The following is an 18186-nucleotide window of genomic DNA, read 5'->3' on the forward strand; positions in this document are numbered from 1 at the left end:
GTAAAGGAAGACAAAGGTTTTTAAAGAAAAAAACGAGGAGGGTTACAATAACAAGGGCGATGCCAGTTTAAAGTTGGGAAGGCAGTTGTTGGGCAAATGGTCTTGTAGAAGTATTTTTTTGTGTAAGGTTTTCATGGCCTGTGTTTATGGTTGTGGCTCTTACCGTCTTTTGTGATAGTTTTTGTTATTAGGCATACAAGCATGAGAACCTTTTTACAGCCTTTCTTGGTTCTATGTGTCAGGATTTTCTTAACATTAGTGATTTCATTTTGATTGACAACTTTCCCATTGTACAATTTCACACTTTAGGCAATTTAGTCAAGCTTCTGAACCCCCATTTTATGATCTGTAAAACAGGTATAAAAATAGTAATTTATCATAAAGTTGTTATGAAAGCTAAATGATTTAATGTATGTAGAGAGCTTTTTAGGACATTATCTGGCACATAATAAGCAGTAAATAATTACAAAAAGAGCCTTCTTATTTTTTACTAGATAGAATGATGTACTGTAATTTATTGCTAATCAGTCAAATTGCTTCTAGTCTTATACTACAAACAGTACTGCTGAAAACCCCTGTATATGTTATTTTGCATATTTTCAAAAATAGTAAATTCCTAGGGGTGAAATTTCTGATGCAAAGATAGATTCATTTTAAAAATTTTGACAGGTATTACCAAATTTTCCTTTATGAAAGCACTACCAATTTGTGGGGCCACCAGCAATGATTGAGAATTAAGGTCTGGGAGACTTATTCAGGATTTCCCATACCTATAGCAGAATACCATGACTGGCCCATGGTGAATAGCAGATGCTTAAAAAATGTTAGTAAATTTGATGGTAAATAGTATACGAAAAACAGTTGAGTTTGGGTGACAGCAAGAAAAACTTTAAAAAATCTACTTTGGCATCTTTTGCTAGCAGGTATTGACAATTAGGAGAAGGCAAGGTGTTAACTTTCGCTGATCACTTTTTATTTATTTATTTATTTTTTTGAGACAAGACCTGGCTTTATTGCCCAGGCTAGAGTGCAGTGGTGCGGATCTCAGCTCACTGCAACCTCCAACTACCAGGCTCAAGCCATCCTCCCACATTAGCCCCCTAAGTAGTTGGGACATCAGGGGCGCGCCACCGCTCCTGGCTAATTTTTGTACTTTTTGCAGAGCCAGGGTTTTGCTATGTTGCCGAGGCCGGTTGCGAACTCCTGGGCTCAAGCGATCAGCACGCCTCCACCTCCCAAAGTGCTTGGTCTACAGGCATAAGCCTACCGCACCCAGCCCTGTAGTTTCCAATTTAGTCTGAATGATTAAAAAGGCCAGCCTTGTTTCCCTAGTGTTGTTTTTGGCTTTTACCTTGGGTCTTTTGTCGGGCCTTAAAATCATGTCTGGTTGCGCAACTGTGGGAAGGGATTGGGTAAAGGGGGCGCCACCGCAGTTGCTGCGCCAACATCCAGGTATCCCAAACCCACCCCCTGGCCGGGCGGTGTCAAACGCTTCACTGGTCTCATCTTTTTAGAAACCCGTGGATACTCAAGGCATTTCCGGATAACGTGATCTCGGGTGCGCTTGACTTACACGGAGCAAGCAAAACGCAAGACACTGCTAAGGACCTAGTTTATGCCCTCAAGGGCCAAGGTCGGACCCTCTATGGTGTTGGCAGCTATATGCACGTACCTCATGTATATTTCACTTGAAAAGGCTTTCAAAAAGCTTAATTAATTTAGCAGATAGACCAACAAAATGATTTATGATCCCTCGCCCCCAGCGTTCGGAAGAGCGAATCAGCTCTTCTTTAGATAATAGTGAGTGGCTCTGAAAAGAGCCTTTGGGTTTGACAAAGAGCTTGAAAATTTACTTGGAGCTGGTGTACTTGGTGACGGCCTTGGTGCCCTCCGACACCGCGTGCTTGGCTAGCTCCCCCGGAAGCAGCAGGCGCACGGCCGTCTGAATCTCCCTAGAGGTGATAGTAGAGCGCTTGTTGTAATGCGCCAGGCGGGAAGCCTCGCTCGCGATGCGCTCGAAGATGTCGTTGACGAAGGAGTTCATGATCCCCATGGCCTTAGAAGAGATGCCGGTGTCGGGGTGGACCTGCTTCAGCACCTTGTACACGTACACGGAATAGCTCTCCTTGCGGCTGCGCTTGCGTTTCTTGCCATCCTTCTTCTGGGCCTTGGTCACCGCTTTCTTGGAGCCCTTCTTCGGGGCGGGAGCAGACTTGGCCGGCTCGGGCATGACGAAATAATACTAGTAAGAAGAAAACGAGAACTTGGTCTCCTCTTTTTATATAATAGTTTATGTGGCCGAGGTAGGGGGAAGGTCTCTGCTGATTGGTGATTATCCTTGGATGACGTCAGATGCCAGTTTTGCCCAATCAAAATAGGTATCCTGCATAATTGAGTCCTATTGGTCTAAATAAAAATAAAACGTTAGCCAATCGAACAGCTTCCTTTTCGCGCCCAGTAGAGGCTATAAAAACTGCGTTTTTCTACTTTCGTCTGTCCTTTTTAACTGTATAGATACAGGCCTTTTGCCATGTCTGGGCGTGGTAAGCAGGGAGGCAAAGCTCGCGCCAAGGCCAAGACCCGCTCTTCTCGGGCCGGGCTTCAGTTTCCCGTGGGCCGAGTGCACCGCCTGCTCCGCAAGGGCAACTATGCCGAGCGGGTCGGGGCTGGGGCACCGGTGTACCTGGCTGCGGTGCTGGAGTACCTGACCGCCGAGATCCTGGAGCTGGCTGGCAACGCGGCCCGCGACAACAAGAAGACTCGCATCATCCCGCGTCACCTCCAGCTGGCCATCCGCAACGACGAGGAGCTCAACAAACTGCTGGGCAAAGTCACCATCGCACAGGGTGGTGTTCTGCCCAACATTCAGGCCGTGCTGCTGCCAAAGAAGACTGAGAGCCACCACAAGACTAAGTAAAGATCGAGTTGAAAAGCGTATAGAAACAAAGGCTCTTTTCAGAGCCACTTTAATAATCATAAAAAGATGACACGAGTCCGTTTTCAGCTGCTTCACCACTCGACAACACACTCATGACGTTTCGGTTTTAATTTTAACCTCTGTGTACGTTGCCAGAATTTTAAGATTTTTTTTTAAGTCCTTAATGTAGGTATTAACAAGGTACCTTTGCTAACACCTATTTTCAGGGGTTTTGCCTTGGTGGCCAGGTTGGTCTCAGACACATGACCTCAGGTAATCCACCCGCCTAGGCCTCCCAAAGTGCTGGGATTAACAGGCGTGAGCCACTGTGCCAGGCCAGTTTGTAGTATCTTAAAGGCATTTTACTGGGACGCAACTTTGACAAAAATCAGCATCTTACTGGGAGTTACATAGTACATACTGGTGGGATTTTATTTATGATTCTGGGAAACTGGGCTGTAAGGAATGTAGTATAGTATTCAGTTTTTAATATGCTTACTAGGAAAAGTATATGGATTGCTACTAGACACATTTCTCTAGAGTTTCATAGTCTCTAGATTGAAAACGGTAGAGTTCTCAGCCCTATTTCCTGGCCTCTAGGAAAGGAGCTACTTGATGGGTATGTTTAAACAAAAACATGAAGTTTTATGTTTACCAATGTATACACTTGTCATGTTTTATTTTGTTTTCTATTTTTAATTTTTGCACTTACAAGAGTTTGGAATAAAAAAAGAAAATTGGCCTTAGAAACCTTCCAATTAAGGGTCTTTCAAACATACACATATTCTGTAGTGACCCAATAATTACATGTACATATGTTAGGGTACTGCTGAAATAACATGTTAAAAAATAAGTTAACTTCATTGTATGTGCTCTGATATTTTTGTTTAATTCTGTATGTAATTAACCTTTTCGTACCTGAGTGTTATGTTACAAACGTATCCTGTAAACACTGCTACAATTAGTAAGTGAGTTAAATACTTAGTAACTGCCCGATAAGTAGATGGTCAAGCATAGTAGTCCAAGGTGGTGATGACTGACAGTAAGGATGGTTCTGAATACTTAAGTTGATTCCAAGAGCACTAATGGGTGAATACCTACACTCAGAAAAAATATCTCTTCTGAGAAAAGCCAAAGGCTATTTTGAGAATAGTGAGGTCAGTTCCTCATGTTATCTTTTTTTTTTTTTTTTAAGACAGGGTCTCGCTTTGTCACCCAGGCCGGAGGACAGTGATACGATCTCGGTTCATTGCAACCTTCGACTTCTGGGCACAAGCGATTCTCCCACCGCAGCCTCCTGAGTATCTGGGACTACAGGCGCACACCACCACGCCTGACTAATTTTTTTATTTTTTGGAGATATGGGGTTTCGCCACATTGCCCAGGCTGGTTTTCAACTCCTGGACTCAAGCGATCCACCCACCTCGGCCTCCCAAAGTGCTTGGATTACAGGCATGAGCCACCGCACCCGGCCTGTTGTCCATATTACTGTATGGGCATGTCAAGGTCCTTTTATTTTGGGCCTTGAAAAGGATTGTTATGCCACTTATGAGTTTTGCCATCTCAGGAAATTCAGACACAAGAATTATGTCCTTTTTTAAATTTATTTTTTATTTGTTTGTTTTGCGTTTTTGAGATGGAGTCTCCCTATGTCGCCCAGGCTGGACTGCAGTGGCGCGATCTCGGCTCATAGCAACCTCCACCTCCCGAGTTCAAGCGATTCTCTTGCCTCAGCCTCCCAGTAGCTGGGACTACAGGCACATGCCACCACACCTCGCTAAATTTTTTGTATTTTTAGTAAAGACGAGGTTTTACCATGTTGGTCAGGCTGGTCACGACCTCCTGACAAACGAGCTTAGTTGGATGGTTACCAGACTATTGTAATTCAGTGCATGGAGTGTTTTGAAAAGACATAGAGTATTCATTTCCACATAACTAGAACTACTCACTGTCCCCTGAATAAATAATTCCTCATGTAATCATAACTGGAAATTTAACTGGGAGTATATTGGCTGCATATCTCCAGGAAAGGATGCCCTACCCAGCCAGCAAGAGTATTGATTAGTGAGCCCTTCCTGATTTATTACTAGCTGTTAGTTTCCCAGCACAGAAAGAAGGAATTCACTACTTACACACTCAACAATACCCATCGGTTTAGCAGTTGGCCCCACTTAAGTGTCCCAGAGGCATTGCTTCTCTCCAAAATAGTGTATCTTCCTTTCCAGAAGAAAGCTAATTTCTGAGAGGGGAACACTCTATTTTGTTTTGCTTAGGGTGTTGATTCCAATTAAAAGTATTAAAGCATTATTTTAATTTGTAAAATATTAATCATAAATTACTTATCGTTCTAAATTCCATATATGTGGAAATAATGAAATCATGAACCCACATACAAGAAGATGTGGATGAGCAGATTGTGAATGTTGCAGTAGTGATCTTGATATTGAATTTCCAAAAAAGTGTATTAAGAATGTAACCAATTCTAATAACTGAAGATACATAAATAGCCAACTGAAACAAGAGAGTTAAAACTGCTTTTTAAAACTCAGTGTAAAAATACTATGATCTTTCCACTTACATCCTTCACAAGCTAAGCTAAGGAGAGACAGAGATGATAACACACATACACAAGCCAACTTGCCAGGGAAAGTCTTGAAGACTTGTAAGAATGCTAGAGAGCTCACAGAAGAAAAGTTATAGAAATCTAGCATTCTAAATACAAGAATGGATGAGGTAAGGGCTTTCATGGCCCACAAGAAGCTGATTTCAGCACATCTAGCAAGCTGATGTATTTCTTTCATTTGAGATTTTCCATGTGGTTATCTTTCCTTACTATTATACAGCCATGCATTCATTCATTTATCCAACAAATACTGATCAAAAGCTCCTATATTACTGGAGATATGCCAGTAAACAAAAGTTCCTCCTCTCATGAGCCCGTATTTTAGAACACACAGGCAATACATCAACAAACTATTGTACAGTATATAGTGACAAATTCTAGGGTGAAAAAATTAGGTGGGGATTATACAGATTTTATTTAGTCATACAAAGCCTCAATGAGAAGGTAACATTTAAGTAAGACTCAAGTATTTTATCCTGTGCTCAAAAAAATTACCACAGAATTCCCTACAAGGCAGTCTTAATTTTGGATACTCCTGACAGTTCAAAGTTTTAGCCACTGTCAGAAGTCAGATAAAACACTTTCTCTCATACACATATTTTTATATGGGGCTTCAAAGGGAATTTTCTCTGGCGGGCTTTCTCCAGACGACTTTTAATCCCCAAACCATCTGTCATTAACTACATTTAAGAGATTTAAGCAGGCCCAAAATTCGACTTGAAAATTTCAAAAACACTGCTTAGGAAACGGGGAGCGGGGGAGGGGAATGTTTTCACTTTAGCCAGCATGAGCTACATTACCCTGAATTTTTCCAACTTCAATTCAACCTTAGTTTTATTCTTGGCGTGTTGGCAAGGAATATACACACTACAGTATAGGTTGGCAGAAAATTAGAACCACCATACGGTCAAAACCGGGCTGCGGAGATGGGCGGGTAACACACAAAGGAACTTTTGGCTACACCCAGTGCTTGCGGAAAGCTCCCAGATTGTTAAATGTTAAGATTTACAAAACTAACATTTTAACAGGGATAGGCTGAGCCTTACAAAACAGATTGTATAACGTCTGGAAATGGACCCTATCTGCTATAGGCTAAACAAGTACCAGGAAGAATTCCTCAGAGAAACAGATCTTTTCAGCGCGCCAAGTGGGTGGCTCTGAAAAGAGCCTTTGGGTATGTAATCTGAGTCCTTGAAACTCAAGCCCTCTCGCCGCGGATACGACGTGCGAGCTGGATATCCTTGGGCATGATAGTCACCCTCTTGGCGTGGATGGCGCACAGGTTGGTGTCCTCAAAGAGCCCCACCAGGTAGGCCTCGCATGCCTCTTGCAGCGCCATCACCGCCGAGCTCTGAAAGCGCAGGTCGGTCTTAAAGTCCTGCGCGATCTCTCGCACCAGACGCTGAAAAGGCAACTTTCTGATCAGCAGCTCGGTGGACTTCTGGTAGCGGCGGATCTCGCGGAGAGCCACTGTACCAGGCCGGTAGCGATGGGGCTTCTTGACGCCGCCGGTGGCCGGAGCGCTCTTCCGAGCCGCCTTCGTAGCCAGCTGCTTGCGCGGAGCCTTGCCGCCGGTGGACTTGCGAGCAGTCTGCTTCGTACGCGCCATTCTTTCAGAACTAGATTCAGTTAAGGACAAAGAGAAAGCTAGCCGCTTATTTATAGTGAGAGTCTAAAGCTGATTGGACAAAAAGTATGCTGAAGGCCTACCCAACAGTAACCGGATTGGCCAAGGACTCAAATTTTTGTTGTCCACCAATTCCTCTGACAGTCTTAGCAGTTCATGGCCTCCATATTTTATTTTCTATTTTCGCTTTACAGTTGTTCACTATACCAGTGATTTCCAGTGGAAATAAATGAGAGCAATATAAGTAATTTACATTTAGGAGCAACATTAGAACAAAGCAAGAAAAGATTAACTTTTAGTATTTTGCTTAATCAAATATAGCCAACATATTTCAGTATGTTATCAAAATTAAAATTGTTAGGTATTTTACACTTTTTGTCACTAACTTTTCCAAATGCAATGTGTATTTTATATAAAATTCATGCTATGGAATTTCCAGTGATCACTCTACAATTGACTAGTGGCTACAATACTGGACAAGACAGCCATATACACCTCTCCCCTCAATTGTCTATTTTTTGATCACTTAAATTTTAAAAACTTTTGTATTTTTTTAACCAAGAAAAGCTGATTCGCATGTGAGAAGTTCAAGGCCTAAAAATGTCAAAGAAACAACCTTATGTGAGCTTTTCGCGTTCAGATTAAAGTAATTCCATTACAGCTTAACTTATTTTTCCAATACTCTAGAAACGTAATTCATTTTCTCTTAAGTAGCTATTCCATTTGTACATCCAGATCTGATTTATTAAATCAGATTAAAAACATCAAGTCATCTCTATACTAAATCAATTTGTGTGGCTGGGGGTGAGAAAGCTCGAGAAATTTTAATTTCAATGAATTTTCAGAAAATGCTTCAAAGACAACTACCTGGCACCATAATTAACTGTTCTAATTAATCTAATTAGAAATTATTCTCTCAACTCAATCATTAATGTTCAAGTGCAATCTAATTATTCTGATTCGAGAGATCTTTCTCAGAAATAAAGAATCCAAGCCGTTGATCTAGATTTAGACTAAACGTCGAATGCTCGACTTGTCATTTACCAAGACCAAGAATGCATTTGGCCCCAAAGCAGTCATGTTTGCTTCCAACAATCTAAAAATGGTGGAGTGTCAGTAAAACCCGACAGTGAACCATATAGAATATACTTGGATAATGCCAAATTAAGAAAAACCAAATCTTCTTGTGTTAAGCTTAAGATGAAGGCGGTTTAATACTTTTAACGTTATCCAGGCTTTTTAAAAAGCTAATGAGATTGCCACTACCTAACCAAGTCACCGAAGACTGATGTACGTTAACCTTTGGAGTGATTTACTAGTAGGCGAAGACGAGAAATCATATTAAAAGTAGTGCTCAGTTCTTCCACAAAATTGTAGGTGGCTCTGAAAAGAGCCTTTGGTTCCGTTGGGATTGAGTTGCTGCAAACTAATCCAGCGTTCTACTTGCCCTTCGCCTTGTGGTGGCTCTCGGTCTTCTTTGGCAGCAGCACGGCCTGAATGTTGGGCAGAACACCACCCTGTGCGATGGTGACTTTGCCCAGCAGTTTGTTGAGCTCCTCGTCGTTGCGGATGGCCAGCTGGAGGTGACGCGGGATGATGCGAGTCTTCTTGTTGTCGCGGGCCGCGTTGCCAGCCAGCTCCAGGATCTCGGCGGTCAGGTACTCCAGCACCGCAGCCAGGTACACCGGTGCCCCAGCCCCGACCCGCTCGGCATAGTTGCCCTTGCGGAGCAGGCGGTGCACTCGGCCCACGGGAAACTGAAGCCCGGCCCGAGAAGAGCGGGTCTTGGCCTTGGCGCGAGCTTTGCCTCCCTGCTTACCACGCCCAGACATGGCAAAAGACCTGTATCTATACAGTTAAAAAGGACAGACGAAAGTAGAAAAACGCAGTTTTTATAGCCTCTACTGGGCGCGAAAAGGAAGCTGTTCGATTGGCTAACGTTTTATTTTTATTTAGACCAATAGGACTCAATTATGCAGGATACCTATTTTGATTGGGCAAAACTGGCATCTGACGTCATCCAAGGATAACCACCAATAAGCAGTGACCTATTCTACTCCTAATTTGCATAATAGCGTTTAAATAAAGAGGACGAAACAGCCCTAGGATTGTTGTCTTCCGTTTTTCACCATGCCTGAACCACTAAAATCTGCTCCAGCCCCTAAAAAGGGCTCCAAGAAGACCATTAACAAGGCTCAGAAGAAGGATGGAAAGAAGCGGAAACGCAGCCGCAAGGAAAGCTACTCCGTGTACGTGTACAAAGTGCTGAAGCAAGTCCACCCCGACACCGGCATTTCCTCCAAGGCTATGGGGATTATGAACTCCTTTGTCAACGACATCTTCGAGCGTATCGCCGGAGAAGCGTCACGCCTGGCGCATTATAACAAGCGCTCGACCATCACTTCGAGGGAGATTCAGACGGCCGTGCGCCTACTGCTGCCCGGGGAGTTGGCCAAGCATGCCGTGTCCGAGGGCACCAAGGCCGTCACCAAGTATACCAGCTCCAAGTGAGCCCCTCGCTGCAGTTACAGGTCCGCTCTGACCCACACTCTAAAGGCTCTTTTCAGAGCCGTCCACGTTTCTCAAGAAAGAGCCAGTTCGCTGTTAGCTTGTCTCCCCTTAGGTACCCTTTAGGACTCGCTTCGTACATATAAATGTACACATACATGTGTTTTTTTGTTTTGTTTTGTTTTGTTTTTTTTGAGGTGGAGTCTCACTCTGTTGCCCAGCCTGGAGTGCAATGGCACGATTTCGGTTCACTGAAATCTTCACCTTCCGGGTTCAAGCGATTCTTCTGCCTCAGGCTCCCGAGTTGCTGGGACCACAGGCGTGTGGCACCATGCCTTGCTAATTTTTGTATTTTTAGTAGATAGGGAGTTTCGCCATGTTGGTCAGACAGGTCTCGAACTCCTGACCTTAGATGATATACACTTGCCTCCTCCCAAGGTGTTGGGATCACAGGTGTCAGCCTCCGCGCCCAGCCCAAAATATTTTAGAGGATTATTAGCAAGTATGAGTGACCGTGGCTTAGGGAAGACAACCCCCCAAGACCATGAGAAAGTGGTTCTGAGGCAGTCAGAATGCAACTGTTTTATACATTTTAGGGAAGCAGAAGTTATAGGTAAAGTCATAAATCAATATGTGGAGGGTTAGACCAGGCGCGGTGGCTTACGCCTGTAATCCCAGCACTTTGGGAGTCCGAGGCGGGCGGACCACTTGAGATCAGGAGTTTGAGACCAGCCTGGCCAACATGGAGAAACCCCGTCTGTACCAAAAATACAAAAATTAGCCGGGCATGGTGGCACGTGCCTGTAATACCAGCTTCTCAGGAGGCTGAGGCAGGAGAATCGCTTGAACCCGCAGACGGGTTGCAGTGAGCCTAGCCGTGATTGTGCCACTGCACTGTAGCCTGGGCAACACAGCAAGCCTCTATCTCAAAATCAATCAATCAATCAATCAATCAGGTAAATCAAAGAAAATGAACTGGAAAAAATAATTGCTCTTAATATTACTGTGAATACTTAGTGAGTGTTCTGTACATGTGTTAAATTGCCAGAAATATTCTAGTTATGCTTAAATCAATTTTTAAAATTGTGAGAAAACTCATACCTCTAAAAAGGCATCTGCACTGAGATTGCTTTTCCAGAGCCTTTGAATCCTCACACTTCTTTAAAGAAACCCAACCTTGGCCGGGCGCGGTGGCTCAAGCCTGTAATCCCAGCACTTTGGGAGGCCGAGACGGGCGGATCACGAGGTCAGGAGATCGAGACCATCCTGGCTAACACGGTGAAACCCCGTCTCTATTAAGAAATACAAAAAACTAGCTGGGCGAGGTGGCGGGCGCCTGTAGTCCCAGCTACTCGGGAGGCTGAGGCCGGAGAATGGTGTGAACCCGGGAGGCGGAGCTTGCGGTGAGCTGAGATCCGGCCACTGCACTCCAGCCTGGGCGACACAGCGAGACTCCGTCTCAAAAAAAAAAAAAAAAAAAAAAAAAAAAACCCAACCTGAAAAATATTTTCTAACACGTGTGATTTATGCTAGGAATTTCCAATTTGGGATTCTATTCAATAAATTATCATAATGTTAGCAAAGACATATAAATGTTAATGGAATAAGTAAGAATAATATGTTCAAAGAGTGAAGCATATTTACATAATTCCTAACTTTTACTTTTGGTTGTCTATTGAAACTGTAGAATCCAAAGGAAAATGTCCCCTTTGTCCTCTGAAGGTTTGGTGAAAAATCAACATACAAAAGGCAGATTAATAGGAGAAAAAGCATACACATTTATTAATGTGCATAGGGGAGAATCAGTGATTACTGCCTCCCCCTCCCCCCCATGCCCCAAGCAATAGAATAGAGATGATTACATACCCTTTTTCTTAGGGAAAAGGGAGGGAGATGGGTAACTGTGGATTATTTTAGAGGGTATTAAGTGATTTTTAGGGGAATTCAATAGACTTGAATAACATATAACAGCCTAAGACAAAGTCTGTTTGGCCCACAGACCAGACAACGGTTTGTGACAAAGGTTTGTCTCAGTGTGTTGACAGACTTCAGTCTTCTTGCAATATGAGTTTTCAGTTAAGGAAGACTCAGAGAAGGGACCAGAGGTAATTGCTTTCTTCTTTAGCAGGTCTATACTTTAGAGAGCTAAGGGAATTTCAGAGAACAACTTCATTTTGTGATTTCAGATAGAGAAATGAGAGACAGGAATAGGAGGAAGTTCAGAAAGACCTTCAGGATTTTTCTTCAGTTTAGTATGTCAAAACTCCATATTTTGGGGAATCGGTTTCTGAGCCCCAACAATACAATCTCATTAGATGAAGCATCTATTCTTGATACATGAGTATCATGTTAGAAAAAAAGCTCAAAAGATTTTTTTAAAAAATTAGGCTGAGTGTGGTGGCTCATGCCTGTAAATCCCAGAAATTTGGAAGGTTGAGGCAGGTGGATTACTTGAGGTCAGAAGTTTGAGTTCAGCCGGGCTAATATGGTGAAACCTCATCTCTACAGAAATACAACGATTAGTAGAGTGTGGTGGCATGCTCCTGTAATCCCAGTTTCGTGGGAGGCTGAGGCAGAAGAATTGCTTGAATCCAGGAGGCAGAGGCTGCAGTGAGCTGGTATCACACCACTGCACTCCAGCCTGGCGACAGAGCAAGACTACACCTAAAAGAAAAGAAAAGAAAAAGAGTAGGAAAATACTTTCCAGAAATCTTGGCAAAATTGTTTATTATTATTATTTTTGAGACAAGGTCTCACTCTGTTGCCCAGGCTGGAGTGCAGTGGCACAATCACCGCTCACTGCACCTTGGCTTCCCCAAGCCCAATCAGTCCTCCCAACTCAGCCTCCTGGGTTGCTGGGACTACAGGCACAGGCCACCACGCCCAGCTAATGTTTGTATCTTTTTTGGTGGAGACAGTGTTTCACCATGTTGCTGCGGCTGTTTTCAAACTTCTGTGCTCAAGTGATCCTCTTTCCTTGGACTTCCAAAATGTTGGGATTACAGATGTGAGCCACTATGCCTTGCCCCATTTTTTTTTTTTTTTTTTTTGAGACAGAGTCTCGCTCTGTCGCCCACACTGGAGTGCAGTGGCGTGATCTCAGCTCACTGCTGCAAGCTCTGCCTCCCGGGTTCACGCCATTCTGCCTCAGCCTCAAGAGTAGCTGGGACTACAGGCTCCCGCCACCATGCCCCGCTAATTTTTTTGCATTTCTAGCAGAGACGAGGTTTCATCGTGTTAGCTAGGATGGTCTCAATCTCCCAACCTCGTGATCTGCCCGCCTCGGCCTCCCAAAGTACTGGGATTACAGGTGTGAGCCACTGCGCCCGGCCTGGATTCTCTTTTTTGGTAGAGATTAGCTTTTTCTGAGTGAAGGGTGGCATGACACACCACCCCAAAATATACCACACTGACATAAAGATTATTTGAGTTGAGGGCCACTGAGAAGAAGCAGATACAAGAAAACTCTGCCCTCTCCCTATTTGCCTAAAAGCAGGACATAAATGTGCAGAAGTGTCGCTCCTCCTCTCTCTACCAGAGAGGACAAAAAATAATCACCAGAGACAACTCATCAGCCTAGAGAGGGCACCAGAGCAATCTGCATAACAACTTTACTAACCAGCCTTTATCTATCATTAGTTTACTATACATTTGCCTTCCCACAATTTGTTACTCCTACAGACTCAAAATCCTTTTCCTTTGTCTTTTAATTTCTCTAAAAACTTATTGATCTTATTAAAGATGCTGTATATAAACTGGAGTTTTAAGTCACATTTTTAATTACTCATTTCTAGGTACTCCCACTTGTGACATGTGCTGTACACATGTTAATAAACTTGTTTTTTTTTTCTTCTTAATGTGTCTTTTGTCACAAGAGCTGTAGCTGAGAACTCAGAAGTGTAGAGAGAAAATAATTTTTTCCTCCCACATGAGGCTTCCAGGAAAACCAGGTCTTCCTGACAAAATTAATGACATACTTTGACAAACTTTCTACTCTCTTAGTTATCTTCTTGGTTTTCCAATGTTTTTCTTTCATATCTTAAATCAGATTTATGATATGAATGTATGTCTTGATTTTAACTGTATGTATAAACATATTCTCTTTATTGTTATTGTGATAATGTTCGAAGTGGGAAATGAAGAACACGCCTCAAAAAGAGTCTTCAGCCAGGCACGGTGGCTCATGCCTGTAATCCCAGCACTTTGGGAAGCTGAGGTGGGTGGATCACGAGGTCAGGAGTTTGAGACCAGCCTGACCAACATGGTGAAACCTTATCTCTACTAAAAATACAAAAAAAATTAGCTGGGCCTGGTGGTACGCACCTGTAATCCCAGCTACTTAGGAGGTTGAGGCAGGAGAATCGCTTGCACCAGGGAGGCAGAGGTTGCAGTGAGCTGAGATCCGGCCATTGCACTCCAGCCTGGGCAACAGAGTGAGACTCCGTCTCAAAAAAAAAAAAAAAGTCTTCATTTGATGATATTTTATTTTTATTTTAGCTATTAATATCTTCTAATAGCTGTTTTAGAAGTTATATCAAAACATAAAACTCTAACCATTTATTCAAATATATTAGAAATGTAAATGACATAAGAATTGTTAAGTACTTTATTTGGACTAGTGCAAATAGCATAAATGTGAATTTAAATCTATACAAAAAGTTAAGTAATTGAATATCAGTAAAATATTAATCAATAAATAATAAATATAACTTATATATGTATGACTAGTGAGATCTTACTAAGCTAGTCTAGCCATTTTGTTCAATTATCTCCATTATTTCCTACAGCTTCCTGTGGAGTAACTCTTATTGTCTTTACTCTCATTATAAAGATGAGGAAATTAAGACATAAACAGCAAAAGTGTCTGCAACAAAGTCACAATTTAAGTCTAGGTTTGTTCCATTGCAGAGGCTGAGTTCCTCACTATTCTCCAAAGTAAATATCTACATGAAAACACTGAAAAACAAAGAAATTACATTTTAAATTATGTCAGGATTACAGTTTCTTTAGAGTTAAAAGAATTTCACAGTATATCCATGCATGTAAAAAATATTAAATATATGAAAAGATGACTATTTCAATAGATAGATATCATAAAGTTAATAGGATAATCTTTGGACTGTGATTTATAGATATTTTTCAGTTTCCCTAATCTGAATTTCCTAAATTTTTAACTACGTACATGAATTGCTTTCTAATTATTTGGACACCAACTGATTTACTACAGTTCAATTCAGGCACTAATTATTTGGAGTTAGCTGGACCTCACCAGTTAAAGGGCACATTTCCCAACAAGACTATCCCAACTTCAGATACCAGCTGCAAGTGGGGTTCCCAGGCCACTTGCTCTTCTGAGCAACTGGCTTCAAATCCAGGGATTCCCACTACCCCTTCATGTTGAATAATTTGCTAGAATGACTCATAGAATATAAAAAGTGCTATCCTTATGATTATAGTTTTATCGTAAAGAATACAAATCAGGACCAGTCAGATGAAGAGACACATAGGGCAAGTCTTGGAAGGGTCCTGAAAGCAAAGCTTCTGTGCCATCTCTATGTGGAAGCAGCAGTCACCTCCCTAGGATATCTATGTGTTCACAGACCAATAAACTTACTGACCTTGGTATTCAGAGCTTTTATGAGGGTTTCATTATGTAGGCAGGATTGATTGAATCCTTGACCGTATGATTGAACTTTTTGAGGCCCAGGGAAAGCTTTCCCTTTGTACTCTGAAGCTTCACTGAAAATCCTGTCAAGAGGCAGATTAATAGAAGAAAAGGCATACACATTTATTTAACATGTACACAGGAACCTTCAGAATGAAGACCTAAAAATACAGGGGAAATTGTCCATTTTTATGCTTAGGTTCAACAAAGTATGGATAGCTATGTAGAAATATGATTGGACATAAGGAGTATGATCTAATGCTAAGAGACTGAGTGGGGAAATCCAGCCAGGCCTGTCTAGATTCTTGGGCTGTCTGTGCAGTATTTCTTTTGTACATGGAATGGTGGTCTTACGACTTACAGTCAAACAAGGTAAGTTAAATAATTTCTTTGTGGCCAGTTTTTACAGGAAAAAATAAAGTTTATAGGTTTCTTTTTTCTTTTGTTTTCTTTTCCTTTTTTTTTTTTTTTTTTTGAGATGGAATCTCGCTTGGTTGTCCAGCCTGGAGTGCTGTGGTGTAATTTCAGCTTACTGTAACCGCTGCCTCCCAGGTTCAAGAGATTCTCCTGCCTCAGCCTCCTGAGTAGCTGATATTACAGACGTGTGACACCATGCCCTGTTAATTTTTATATTTTTAGTAAAGACAGGGTTTCACCATGTTGGCCAGGTTGGTCTCGAAGTCCTGACCTTAAGTGATCTGCCTGCCTTGGCCTCTCTAAGTGCTGGGATTACAGGCATGAGCCTCCATGCCCAGCCTAAACAAGCTTATATTAAAGATGACAATTTATTACTTATAAACAAATCAATAAATCTTGCTGAGTAACTAGTTCATTAACTCAAGACTCAATCAACAAAACCAAAAGTAAATTCTGAATGTAACACAGAATTTAAAAACCATAATACTCAATGATGGTAAACATACACAAGAACAGTTACTGCTGGCAAAAGTGAATGGAATAAAACTTTTGAGGAAAATGTAGTAACAGTCATCAAAATACCTTAAAATCTGCATTCTTTGTGACAAAACACTGCAATTCTACATTTTCCTCAGGAAGTAAATTTTGTACAGTTCTCCTTTAAAATAGGAAAAAGAAAATTAGAAAGCCCATTTTGCTAAATACTAGAAATATTGTTAAAGTGGACCTAGAAAATTCCTATGATGGAATATTAAGGAGATATAAATTACTGCTTTTAAAAATTTTCCTAATGTGAATTTTCTAAACTTTTAACTGTGAACAAAGATTCCCTTTTGCAAACCATCTTGATTAAATTATAGACAGAATAGAATTTTGGTAATAGTTCCGAGTATGTATAATGTTAAAGGTGGTACTTAATCAGCAGGGAGAAGATGAATTATTTAAAAAATCTTGTTGATTAATAAATTCCTAGGGAATTGGTTAACACTTTAGTAGGGAGAATTCAGGAGGAGAAATAATAAGCAGACATTAAAATCACTTTTTGTAAACTCTTTAGATAAGGGAAATTGATTAAAATAACAGCGCGAAGTTGTAAAATGCCATATACTGCATACATATTGTAGGAAAAAAATGTGCATTTATCTGCTCACCAAAATATCTTATTAGCTAGCAGTAGAGCTCTTTGTGTGATGGGAAAATGGGGATAACAGGCTGTTGTTACTGTACTAGTTTTTTTTTTTTTTTTTTAAATATGAATATATAAAAAAAGAGGGTCTCCTAAAGTGTAAGTGCTACCACGCTGGGCTAATGTTTTAATTTAATTTAATTGTTTTCTTGGTAGAGATGGGGGTCTCACTATTTTGCTCACGCTGATCTCAAACTCCTGACGTCCAGGTACACTCCCACCTTGGCCTCCTAAAATGGTGGGATCACAGACGTGAGCCACCGAGCCCGGTCACTTTTTTGTATTGCCCACAGTGTTGATGTATATCTTCTGCGTTCAAAAGCAATTTTTTAAAGCCTTATAACGTGGTAACAAAATAGTTTGCACATTACAAAATTCAGAACACGGAAACAAGAAGCTCGCCTTTTTTCCCTATTTCGGTTTGGCCCTTTCGATTTCCCCTCCCCCACTGGGGCGGGACTTCCCGCCGACTTCTTTCAGGTTCTCAGTTCGGTCCGCCAACTGTCTTATAAAGGCGCTGCCTCAGGCCAGAGTCCTCACAAGGCGTTGTGTACGACTCGTCTTGCTCATCATGTCTGGCCGCGGCAAGGGCGGGAAGGGTCTTGGCAAAGGCGGCGCTAAGCGCCACCGCAAGGTGCTGCGTGACAACATCCAGGGCATCACCAAGCCGGCCATCCGGCGCCTTGCTCGCCGCGGCGGCGTGAAGCGCATCTCTGGCCTCATCTACGAGGAGACTCGTGGGGTGCTGAAAGTCTTCCTGGAGAACGTGATCCGGGACGCTGTGACCTACACGGAGCACGCCAAGCGCAAGACGGTCACCGCCATGGATGTGGTTTACGCGCTGAAGCGCCAGGGTCGCACCCTCTACGGTTTCGGTGGCTGAGCGTCGTCATTTTCTATCAATAAAAGGCCCTTTTCAGGGCCCCCCACTTTCTCAGCTGAGGAGTGGTAACACTGGATTTGGTAGGGCTGGAATTTTGCTTGCTTCTAAGTCAGTTTTGGGGCGAGCAGTTTTCTGAAGACAGCGTCACACGTGGTCATTCACTCGCGGTCACCGTTGGTAGAACTAATTACGAGTTGTAATGCAGTCTAAATTTGCTCAAAATTCATAAGCTTGTTTACGTAATGGGGAATGTCCAGTACCAGTAACTCTTGTAGTCCCTGTAGCGAGCTTGACAATGGTCATCGGAAATCGTTTTTGAAAAACCCCTAAATGCACAAGTTTTTTTTTTTTTTTTTTTTT

General features: G+C 42.2%; 6 protein-coding genes across 6 annotated transcripts; 3 read left to right on the forward strand and 3 right to left on the reverse strand.

Moving 5' to 3' along the window:
* Positions 1-1738: 1738 nt before the first annotated feature.
* Positions 1739-2288, reverse strand: LOC112623118 (histone H2B type 1-F/J/L). Its single transcript, XM_025383322.1, has one exon. It carries the CDS (start codon positions 2228-2230, stop codon positions 1850-1852), a length of 381 nt encoding a protein of 126 aa, XP_025239107.1. The 5' UTR covers positions 2231-2288; the 3' UTR covers positions 1739-1849.
* On the forward strand, positions 2201-2924 carry LOC112623113 (histone H2A type 1-J). Its single transcript, XM_025383316.1, has one exon. The coding sequence runs from the start codon at positions 2531-2533 to the stop codon at positions 2915-2917; it is 387 nt and encodes a 128-aa protein (XP_025239101.1). The 5' UTR covers positions 2201-2530; the 3' UTR covers positions 2918-2924.
* Positions 2925-5936: 3012 nt separating this feature from the next.
* LOC112623108 (histone H3.1) lies at positions 5937-7933 on the reverse strand. The gene has a single exon (XM_025383310.1). It carries the CDS (start codon positions 7147-7149, stop codon positions 6739-6741), a length of 411 nt encoding a protein of 136 aa, XP_025239095.1. The 5' UTR covers positions 7150-7933; the 3' UTR covers positions 5937-6738.
* A 518-nt stretch (positions 7934-8451) lies between these two features.
* Positions 8452-9079, reverse strand: LOC112623109 (histone H2A type 1). The gene has a single exon (XM_025383311.1). It carries the CDS (start codon positions 8997-8999, stop codon positions 8607-8609), a length of 393 nt encoding a protein of 130 aa, XP_025239096.1. The 5' UTR covers positions 9000-9079; the 3' UTR covers positions 8452-8606.
* Positions 9080-9297: 218 nt separating this feature from the next.
* Positions 9298-9853, forward strand: LOC112623117 (histone H2B type 1-M). Its single transcript, XM_025383321.1, has one exon. It carries the CDS (start codon positions 9298-9300, stop codon positions 9676-9678), a length of 381 nt encoding a protein of 126 aa, XP_025239106.1. The 3' UTR covers positions 9679-9853.
* A 7634-nt stretch (positions 9854-17487) lies between these two features.
* Positions 17488-17871, forward strand: LOC112623123 (histone H4). The gene has a single exon (XM_025383327.1). It carries the CDS (start codon positions 17515-17517, stop codon positions 17824-17826), a length of 312 nt encoding a protein of 103 aa, XP_025239112.1. The 5' UTR covers positions 17488-17514; the 3' UTR covers positions 17827-17871.
* Positions 17872-18186: the final 315 nt, after the last annotated feature.

The sequence above is a fragment of the Theropithecus gelada genome, chromosome 4 (assembly GCF_003255815.1).
Source record: "Theropithecus gelada isolate Dixy chromosome 4, Tgel_1.0, whole genome shotgun sequence".
In the NCBI taxonomy this organism is placed as follows: Eukaryota; Metazoa; Chordata; class Mammalia; order Primates; family Cercopithecidae; genus Theropithecus; species Theropithecus gelada.

Coding starts and splice junctions, on each gene's coding strand:
- LOC112623118 (XM_025383322.1), bottom strand. CDS start 2,230: ATGCCCGAGCCGGCCAAGTCTGCTCCCGCCCCGAAGAAGGGCTCCAAG.
- LOC112623113 (XM_025383316.1), top strand. CDS start 2,531: ATGTCTGGGCGTGGTAAGCAGGGAGGCAAAGCTCGCGCCAAGGCCAAG.
- LOC112623108 (XM_025383310.1), bottom strand. CDS start 7,149: ATGGCGCGTACGAAGCAGACTGCTCGCAAGTCCACCGGCGGCAAGGCT.
- LOC112623109 (XM_025383311.1), bottom strand. CDS start 8,999: ATGTCTGGGCGTGGTAAGCAGGGAGGCAAAGCTCGCGCCAAGGCCAAG.
- LOC112623117 (XM_025383321.1), top strand. CDS start 9,298: ATGCCTGAACCACTAAAATCTGCTCCAGCCCCTAAAAAGGGCTCCAAG.
- LOC112623123 (XM_025383327.1), top strand. CDS start 17,515: ATGTCTGGCCGCGGCAAGGGCGGGAAGGGTCTTGGCAAAGGCGGCGCT.